At 38.7% G+C, this 10771-nt stretch overlaps 1 protein-coding gene across 1 annotated transcript; it reads right to left on the minus strand.

The window, feature by feature from the left end:
• Positions 1-1481: 1481 nt before the first annotated feature.
• LOC125449847 (immunoglobulin gamma-1 heavy chain-like) lies at positions 1482-8462 on the minus strand. The gene is made up of 6 exons (XM_059642990.1): positions 8405-8462; positions 7498-7836; positions 7108-7410; positions 5110-5238; positions 4919-5019; positions 1482-1496 (listed from the first exon to the last, which is right to left on the minus strand). Exons 1-6 carry the CDS (start codon positions 8445-8447, stop codon positions 1482-1484), a joined length of 930 nt encoding a protein of 309 aa, XP_059498973.1. The 5' UTR covers positions 8448-8462.
• Between the last annotated feature and the right edge of the window lie 2309 nt (positions 8463-10771).

Genomic DNA, 10771 nt, shown 5'->3' on the forward strand with positions numbered 1-10771 from the left:
CTGTTCCAGAGTTTCAGACTATTTTCCCCAGAGGACACATGTCAATTACAACATCGCTTAGGTTTAAGGTAAAGGGGGATCAGTTTAAATGAAAAGTGAGAGGCTTTTTCTTTCGACAGAGGTTGAAAAGTGCCTGGAACGCGCGAGCAGAGGATGTTGTGGAGGATCAAAGTTTGAGGGTCATCTTGGCAGATAAATGGACAGGTAGGGAACAGAGATACAGGCTGAGTAGAAGCTAAAGATGTTTATTTTTGTTTAGAAAGGCATACTGTATTGGCAGGAGCTTGTTCAAGTGAAGGCCTGTTGCTTCTTCACATCAAGTGCCCATAAAACAGCGACACACACGTAATAATGGTGGTAAGTGGAGTGGTGACATTTATGTTACGGAAGACAGCATATATAGTTTGTTACGTCATTATACAATTTTATAAGATTAGTTTCCCTACAGCGTGGAAACAGGCCCTTTGGCCCAACAAGTCCACACTGCCCCTTGAAGCATCCAACCCAGACCCATCCCCCTATAACGCACACACCCCTGAACACAACAGGCATCTTTGAACTTGGGGACGAAACCCATGCTGACACGGGGAGAATGTGCAAACTCCACACAGGCAGTCGCCCTAGGTTGGAATCAAACCTGGGTCACTGACACCGTGAGCTGCAGTGCTAGCCACTGAGCCACCGTGCCGCCCTGTTGCTGATCAGATTACACTTGAAGCCTGTGGTCTTGGAAGAGTGCATGTGGCAAGCAGCTGAACGACTGTGGACATTCCAAGGAATGATCATTTTACACTCAAAAAGGTAGCACTGCTTCCCTCTCCACAGGCACTGCTGGACATATTGTGTTTCTGTGTGACCAAAAATAAAGCAAATCATTTGATTGACATGAAATACAATATAGTAAACTCATTCTCTGCCTCTATGACCATGATAGTGAGAGCAGTGTGTCGACTGCATGCAGATATAAATTTCACAAACATCATTTGTAAGTAACACTCGAAACTGTAATTAGTAACGGTTAGCAATGTAAAGTTAGCAGTCTCCAGACAGCAGAATAAACTAAATGTTCTATTCTAATTTTCTGGTCATTTCTGGTCTTGAGATGTATTGTTATTCTTCCAATATTTCAACATTCAGCACACTTCAACAGACCCTGTAATCTACCTTTGATGGTGCAAAATCCGACATATATACATAGGAAAACTTTGCATCAACTCAAACAAAGTAAACATTTTGAATTCTGATAATTATTGGTCTTATCAACAGTGTACGCCTACTTAAAGGGATAATAACAAGAAACAAAACTGTTCTCAGTAGCAGGTGAACATTTACAACTTTCATCATTTCCATGTTGGAATGGTAATTCATTAATGACAGTTGGATATTACATTGGTGAAGTATTGTGAAATCTTCAATTGGTGGAACAGATCCGTGTTCCAGGTTTCATTTGTTACCTCCTCACATGAATTAAACATCCACTTCTACACAAATGGGTCCTAAAATACATGGACACAACACAAATTTAGGAATACATTTCTTTGAAAATTACTGAAGCACACTTGTTAGGTGACTTCCCATTCAGAGAAAACATGCCACATGTTCTTCAAGTCATGAATGCCCCGTTCATCAAAGTATTGGATCTTCGTTAAATTTCAAGGGAGCATAAGAAGCCTGGAGAATAAATCAGAAACTATTATTATAGAAACTTGGGAGCAGGGAACGACATTTCAACATTTGTTTATCAACTTCAGTTAAGAGTTATAGAGTTATACACTGCAGAAAAGGCACTTCGGCCCAATGGGTCTACACCAGAATAACTGCTGCTAATTACACTTTCTTGCGCTTCTCTCATATTGCCGAATGTTATGATATTTCATCCAATCTTGCAAGGATTGCAATGTTTACAGTCTCCACTATACCCCCAGGAAATGCATTCCCGATTCCCACTGCCTTCTGCGTGAAAAGGTTTTGCTTTATTTTTCTGAAACGCCCCACGCATTATCCTGACCCTCTCATGATTGACAATTCAATCAAGAACATTTCTGCTCTCTATTCAGCTGCACACACCCCTCATGAACTTATACACCTCAGTCATATACCCTCTCGGTCTGCGAGTCTCTTGAGAAAACAATTCAAGCCTGTCTAATTACATCCCACAGATCAATTCCTCCAACCCAGGCAACATACCAGTGACCTCCTATGTACCCCATCGAATGATATCACATCCTTCCTGTAGTGAGCTGACCAGAACTGCACATAATACTCCAAATGTAATCGAATTAACGCTTTGCAGAAGTCCAACATTAACTCCTTGATCTTATATGCACCACAAATCATGAACATCAGCGTCCCATATGCCTCCTTTACTGTCTTATTCACGTACTCTGCCTACAGCAGGGATCTATGAGTCATTCACGCAAGATACTTTGCTTCTGCTAAGCTACACAATGTCCTGCCATTATCTAAATATTCCCTCATCTTGTTTCTTCTTGAAAAGTACATCAACCCAAACTTATCAGAGTTAAATATTATTTGCCAAACCTGTGCCCCAATGAATGAACTATCTATACCCTCCTGCAACCGTCAAACATTTTCTTCAATATTAACCACAATACCAATTTTGGTGTTGCCTGCAGATCTCCCCCTAAACACCACCACCCATACGCACACTACATTTTCATCTATATCATGTGTGTACAAACAATAAGGTTTATAATACTGATCATCGCATTCCACCACTGGACACCGGCCTCCCATAATTCGAAAAGTTTTCGAGCACAAGCCCAGTTTGTGCTCCATCTCGCCAAGTTTCCCTGCATTCTGTGTGTTTTAATCTTATCAATTATTCTCCCATGTTAGACTTTTCCAAAACTTTTGCAAAGATTCATATAAAATACAACGACTGATTGTCCCCCATCTGCACTCTTGATGATATTTTCTGAAAGATTCTAACAAATTTAATTGGCATGACCACCCTCGGAAAAAGACATACTGACTGTATTTAAATAACCCATAATTCTCCATATGAGTATTAATTCTGTCTCTCAGAATATTTTCCAAAAGTTCCCTATCACTAACATATGATTCACCACCTGTTTTCCTGGTTCATTGCTACCACCCTACATAAAATGTGGAACCACATTAGCCAACTTCCAGTCCACTGGCACGTCATCTGGAGCCAGATAGCAATTGCAAATTTGTGTAAGAGGCCCTGAAATTACCTCCCTCATCTCCCAGAGCAGCGTAGGATGAAATTCATTCAGGACTGGAGATTTGTCCGTTTTCAGCCTGACAACGCCTCCAATACCTTCTCATTTTAACAGTTCCTCAAAATCCCCTTTCCTGAATTCTAGTATCTCCTTTTCCAGAGAGTGAGTGAAGAGAAGTATTTCTTCAACACTCTTCCAGTGTCTGTTGGATTTCAACACAGGTTGCCCCATTGGTGCCTAATGAAGCCTCCTCTTTCACTGCTTAACCTCTTCCCTTTAATATACTGAAATAAAACAGGGGTTTATAGACTTGGGCATTGAGCCAGTGTGTATGATTGCAGACATTTCGTCACCCTGTCAGATAAGATCAGTGTGGCTCTGGTGAAGTGTTAGTGTTCTGGCCCATTTGTTACTTATATGCCTCGGGTCGGCACAGGAAGCAAGTCTGCAAACTCAGCCACGACCAAAGTACAATCCTTCTCAAAAAGGCTTTAAAATTCAAAAAGTAGCATTCTCACTAATTCTCTTCGTAAGTTCTCCTTCATGCCCCCTTTTTTGAGCTTCTAGTTGCTCTATTAAGTTCCCTCCTGCACTTTCTGTATTCCTCTAGGGCCGCAACTGAATTTCTCCTTTTGAACTTGCTAAAAGCGCTACACATTTTCTTTATTCAGTCCTGAACATATTGCTCTTATATTACCCTCTACCTGGTATATGTTTGACTTGTACTCTCCCCAGCTCAGTTTTCAATACCGCCTACTGCTGTGCTGTAGGCCTACCTGAAAAGAGCTGCTCCCAGTCACTTTTGGCCAGATCCTGCTTTGCTTAAATAAAATCTGGCTTCTCCCAATCCAAAGCCATACTTTGAGGGCTATTTCTTCCTTCTCCAGATCAAATTTGAATCATATTTTGTGCCGGCCTCTATTGCTCAAATGTACCCCCAGTCTCACAAAGAACACGTCTTACTTCTTTCCCAAGAGACGATTCAAGCAGTGTGCCATTCCTTGTACCGCATAATTCAAAAAACTCCCCTCGACTGGTTTCAAGAAATCCGTTCCCTCTATACACTTAATGCGATGACTATCTCAGTATATGTTGTGAAGGATGAAATCTCATCGTATAATTTTGTAATTATTACTCTTACACGCTACTTACTTCGTGCTGACTCTTTGGGCCCTATTATACAAATCCATTAAAGTAACTGGCCCCTTAACATTTCTGACAGAAGATTGCTATATCCCTGTACTCATTATAAATTGCAATTGATCAGAACCAAAAAGGAAAGCTCCCCCACCCACCCTCACTTTGGAACAAGCACAGAGTGAACAGAACAGTTCTCTGTCTTCACCGAATCATATGCTTTTAATAATCTAGTTATTTCAACGAGATCATGTCTTTATCTTCTTTTTATGCAGGAATACTCTTCGCATCTGTATTGTCTGTTCTCAGAATGCAAAAAGAAACAAAATGCTGTCATCACAGGACAGAATACTTATTTTGTAGATCTGTGTAATTTTGAGGATATCTCGATCTATGTTTTTGAATGATTTCACTTCTTTAAAAATGGAAAACTGTGCCACTTCGTATTGATCGCAAGTAAATTTTCGGTCGACTTATGTCACTGTAATTGCTACTATTAAACGTTTTCTAAAACTGGTGTAAGGAACACGCACACCTTGAGAGAAAATTTATATCGGTTTTCATGCACTTACCTCCTGGTTTGAATCACGTGTTTGAAAATCTGCTGATTCCTTATCTGTGTTCCAGTTGCCTGATGTAAAGTAAATAGCCAGTTTGTTAAAGAAATGTATGGCTGATTGGGTTAATTAACATGAAATGTCAAAAAGCACAAAACGCACGTGTAGATCACAATGAATGTGTAGCACCAAGGTTCACTTCCTACCTGAGCAGCAATTTCCATAGATACATCCACCAACGACAATTAATATCATGACGAGGGAAATCAATGGCAACGTACTCCCATAAAACATTAAAGAACAAGCGATATGTTGCGACTCTGAAGAAGGCAGGGCTGTGATTAAATATAAACAAATTAGGTATCCAATACTTACAAGCAACTCAAGAGACCCACCAACGTCAATCCAAGCTGCTCATTGTGCAATCCACAAACCCCCCGCAGTAAATAATGTAACCCTTAAAGTTAGACGCAAGACCAATAAAGTAGCACCAAGACAGAATGAGACACTCAGAGGCAAAAGAAGGTAGAGACACATCTGAAACAAAACGTTCGTCATATAGAGCAACATAAATTTGGAAACATCATCCTGTTGGGCACAGAATGAGATTATTGAGTCCTCCAAATATTGCTACACCGAACCAAGTTGAACTAATTACTTGGAACCCTCTCGGCATACGTCTATCAATCCAAATCGAATCCGGAATTCAGCCTGTCTCCTAGAATTAAAGTACTTCAAGGTTCACAATGTTTTTCCACCTGTCACTGAATTTCTCATTCGGATTTTCCATTTGATATGAATGTAAGCGTACATGTATTTGTGTCCACTGAAAATTGTTGGAAGATCCATTACCACGATTTCCTGCTACATGCTCAATGTCGTTTCAGCATTTAACTGTATAAGTAGGTGTTTAGAGAAACTGTGTTAAATATAATCACCTCCAGTTTCATAAACCGTTACTGAAGTAGCACTCTCCAAATTTATAATATGTCACCACAAGCTTTGAAACAGTCAATCTTTCTCCAATCTCCAGTCTTCGCTTTCAGCGAAAGCCATAAGATCATAAGACATAGGAGTGGAATTAATACTGTTCGGTCATTAGTCCACTCGATGTTCAGTTAATTTTGGGAATTTCAGCTCCACTTGTTTGATAGCTTATTTTTTAATAGATTGAGGAGGCTTTTTGCAATTTGGAAAAACCATTTCCGAAACAGACAGAATAAAGGGGCGATTTGACCCCACGTGATCAAGAAAAGCCAAAAAGAATGAAGCAAGCTCAATCAGAATGATAAGGGTGTCAAAGACAGAAGGGAAGCATGGACATTACTATTCCTAACACTAAATTATGGATAATATGTGAAAAATGTTGATTTAATAAAACTTGGAACACGATGAGTAGATATGCTATTGTTGTAACAAACAGATAAACCCGTACTATATAAAACTCGTTTTAAAAATTCTACGATGAGAACAAAACAGAATGCCTGAACCAATGGAAAAAAAATGGAAAAACAGTTGCTGTTGCTGTTCTGAAAGAGGAAGTCGGTCAATGAAACCAGTAGATTGAATCGACTTCGACAAGATCTTTCCACTTCTGAGGCAATACCGATCTCGAAGAGATCAATATAACTGCGCCACTCTAATGAAAGCGAATCTGAAGTATGATGAAGCAGAGGAGGTTGGGTGAGTTGGAAACTCGGACGTCGATAGAAAGCATAAAGCTTTCTTAAATATGGACGAGAGAAAGGGATGCGAAAGCAGGTGCGGTTAATAAAAGTACGATCAAAATAAATATTTGGGAGGAATCTTGAGAGAAATTAGAGCTCTAGTTCAAATTTAGTATCGTTTTAATCACAGTATGTCTTTTCCAACGCGAATGCTATGATAAATAGAACAATATTCATAGGCATTAATAAGAAATGTAGCGAACTGGGAAAAAAGTTATTTCCCATTTTAATCAACAAAACCTCAGACTCGTTCATTATACCCTGCTTTATGTGCAAATAGCCTGCTTCAATAAATTATGATAAAAATTGAGAAAGCGAAGGAGTGTAAGGCTGAGTTATCTGAAAGAAGTAACTATCTGGACAACCAGATGTCGATGCAAAGAATGGGAAGACTTTGAAGATGAAAGGTCATAAAGTCGCAATAAGCTCTAATGTTGGCACTAAACGTAATCATTAATTGTTGTTGCCAATACTTACCTTTCTGATATGAGATACTTTCACTGTTAGGGATCGCAGTTGAGCTGATTTGAACTGAGCAAGTACAGACAGCGCCATATTTCCAAGCTTCTGCTGGGACTCTGATGTGACTCCTGATACTGTAGACTCCAGTGGAGTCCATTGCCACAGAACCTGTCCAACCCTCGGCATCCCAGGTGGATATATTCCAGTCGATGGGAACGTTATTAGCGATCACGTTGCTCACTAAACACAACAATGGGAGAGTTTCCATGGAAACCATTTCTTGCAGCGGTGGAGATAAAAGAATTACATTGGGAGTGCCTGAAGAGATTGGAAAGTAACATGAAATTATTGTTCAACATTGCTTTGTATCGATAGTGAAATCCGTCAATCTGTCTTTACTCTTACCTGTTATGAGCAAGTGGGAACCATTTCCGAATATGAAGTGGTCAGGGTACGATTTCCTACCAGCACAGAAATATACACCGGAATCATTTCTCTGGACGTTGTGAATCACAAGAGTATAAACAGTCGATTTGTCATTAACTTCTCCAGAAAATCTTCCAGTTGGAGTGGAATATTTGCTCACAATGTGAACTGAACGCAGATTTCCTCGGACCATCTGTTTGTACCAGTGAACACTTACACTTGCATACCAGCTCGTGTGGCAGTTCATCCTCACAGTGCTTCCAACGGAGACACTCTGAAGTGCCGGACTTTGCAGGAGCGTTGCCTGAGCGACAGTAACTTTGAAAACAGAGCATATCACAAGCTTTATCTCATAACAAGTTTTGGTTCACGCAAAGTTAATGGCTTAAGTGAAGCAACTATCATCATTGCGAGAATAAGCACCGATTCTAATTAGGAATTGGTACGTTAATACGTGCTAAAATACGTCAAAAGCAAGAGGCAGGAAGAAAGAAAGAACGATCGAAAGCAAAAAAAAGAGCAATATCAGCCAGACATTCGTCAAATGCGGTCAACTATTGCAATTTAAGAAAACGAGCACTGACTTTTGCTCAAAGGAATATTCCGCAATAGCAATTCCATACGATCACAAAAGCTGTTTTCGTCATTTTGGTGAAAAGATAGGCATTGACCCAAAACAGTAAAATAACTCCTCAACTTGTTTCCATGTGCAATACACGAAATATGAAAAAAAGTTTATCTAATTTACAGATCTTCGATAATGTAATTCTTCACCAGTTAAATAATGTTTTTCTTTTATAGAATACTTCATTTAGTGCTTCACCTGGCCGGATTTCCCATTGGCCGTACTCCTGATATACCTTACATTAGAAGAAAAATATCGAACCTGGCACAAGATAGCACAGCATACAGAGAGTTACGAGATCCATTGGATGAGGGTGAAGTTCTCACTGTGAGATTTGAACAGTCTTATGTTGTTTGTGGAGCTCAATCTTGAGGCTCAGCTGCGGAAATTATCTGCGGCATATAAAAATAGCTAGATGGAAAGTACAGACTCATTTACATGATTGCTGTGGGTTTCCTGTTTACACGTTAAGCATCCACATAGAGATCTGTTAGCAAAAATCAATCAATCATTGTGCAGGTTGTAAATTTTTTAGCTTGGTAAGGCATCACACTAAATGAGCAGCCTGCCTGACTCATTCCGTCTTGATTCGGCTCCACCATGCCATCAAGGGTTAATTGTCCCTCATTCCAGGCTTCATTTCGGATGTTCAAATAAAGCACGATCAATATGCCATTCCATAACTTTAAGTTCAAAGTAAATGTCAGTCACAGTGTCTGTGTTGGAGGAATGCAATATATTCCGACGTTGTCTTTCAGCTGAGATACTAAACCCAGGTAGGTTTTAGGTATTTCAAGACATTGTAAGCATCACCCGGCCTAACATTATCAAAAGTTGCAGGTGAATTTCTCTGATTTACTTTGGGTAAAAGTTCTCCACTCGCAGCAGTGCAAAAAAAAAACAAATAAATTAGAGTGTTATTTGACTTCATTTTATAATAAATTGCTGGTTTATGCTTTGCGTTGAGATAGTGATGATAATTAAAATCATACGACCTTGTTGGGAAGGTACTTTGAAACATCTTTGATGCATGCGTTGTAATCTGCCTTACATTTCAACAGTGTTTTCCTCCTTGCTGTTACAAACATTCATTCCAACATAACAGGCAACTCGAATCGATTGTTAGCGTACAGTTGGAGGCGAAAAGTTTGTTTTGATGATAGTGGTACAGTAAACAATATAAGCTGCAACAAAAAGGTAAGTCATTCATGTCTTAGATCAAGAAATGAACAAGTTGCTTGACTGTGACAATAGGTTGCATGTGTACAAAAATGATTATATTTGTGACACAGGTAATAAGCTTACTGTTGGCTATTGTTATCTCACAAAACAAAACACGAAGGAATAATGCATTTGATGTCAGTTTGGAATGTTATGTTTGCTTTATATAATGAATTACAATAACACTGCCTAGAGGAAGAAAATAACAGATAATTTATTCAAATCTCAGGTCGTATTTAAGAAAAGCAATTGATAGTTCCATTCACTGTATTCCTGAGCGTGTGCTCGTTAAAATCTAGTGATTCCTTAAATTATGCTTGATAATCAATATAAAGAATTATTTATTTACTGTTACAAGTGGTTTTATGCTAAATGTCAATAGGCTTTTTAAAAAGCCTGCTGTTGGCTGTTAAATGACACACCAGTGATTATATTTACAGTTAGTTGCTACATTCTGTTTAATATCATCATTTGGGGGAATCCAATTTTATATCAAGATGAAAGTCAATTCATCTGCTACAGTTAAGTGTTAAAATGGACTTTATCATCCATAACCAGAATGCCAAATTACAATATTTTTCTATATGAGAACATAACTAATGCACAAAGGCAAAAAAAAAATTTAAGCCTTACACTGAAAATAACACAACACGTGAATAAATATAATCCAACTGAGTTTGGCAAATCAGACAGTTATGAATAGCATCAGATATATTGTTGAATGTGCACTATAATGAATCTAAGCAGGGATTCAAGCACACAAAGATATACTTCATTGGTCAAATCAATGTTAACAGTACAGTGTGAGCATGTATGCTTCTTTCGTCATGAGAATCAGCACTTTGGTGTCATGGATGTATCATTTTCGAAATGAGGCAGATAATTAGGCACACAGTTTTGGAAATTTTCACTTAATTCTCAAATATATCATTGAAGCAAGAACACAATAGGCCAGGATGGTATGTACAACCCAGAAGAAAATTCAAAAACTGTGCGAACAAATGTGAAGGCAGACAATGGTACTGTTAATAGAGCAAACTTTGTTATTTAATACACACATGATGATATCATATGTTAGTAGTCCTGCACTGTAGGTTAATTTCTTGCAGGCTCGTTTTTCAATCCCATTGTCAGAACTGTTGGAAATTAAAGAACAATGGACAAGGCCATTATCCATAATAAAAGTACAGGCAAAAATGTGCAGAAGGATTAATTGAGAGGTGAAGTTCAGGAATCTTCCAAAAGACACAGAGTGAAATAGATTGTGCAAAAAGAAACAAACATGGCATAACATGGGGAAATATCAACTTGTCCACTTTGGTAAATATGAAAAAAAAAGCAGACAGAGGGTTTAAAGATTCTGGTGGAACTTAAAAACAAAAGGATTGCAGGATCTGGAAATCTGAG

Source organism: Stegostoma tigrinum, chromosome 47 (genome assembly GCF_030684315.1).
Source record: "Stegostoma tigrinum isolate sSteTig4 chromosome 47, sSteTig4.hap1, whole genome shotgun sequence".
NCBI classification, from domain to species: Eukaryota; Metazoa; Chordata; class Chondrichthyes; order Orectolobiformes; family Stegostomatidae; genus Stegostoma; species Stegostoma tigrinum.

Excerpts from the sequence above, each read along its gene's own strand:
- LOC125449847 (XM_059642990.1), bottom strand. The coding sequence starts at position 8,447 with ATGGATCTCGTAACTCTCTGTATGCTGTGCTATCTTGTGCCAG. Across the intron at positions 7,411-7,497 it reads TTCCCACTTGCTCATAACAG|GCACTCCCAATGTAATTCTT; the intron begins GTAAGAGTAAAG and ends CAATCTCTTCAG. Across the intron at positions 5,239-7,107 it reads AAGTATCTCATATCAGAAAG|CCCTGCCTTCTTCAGAGTCG; the intron begins GTAAGTATTGGC and ends ATTTAATCACAG.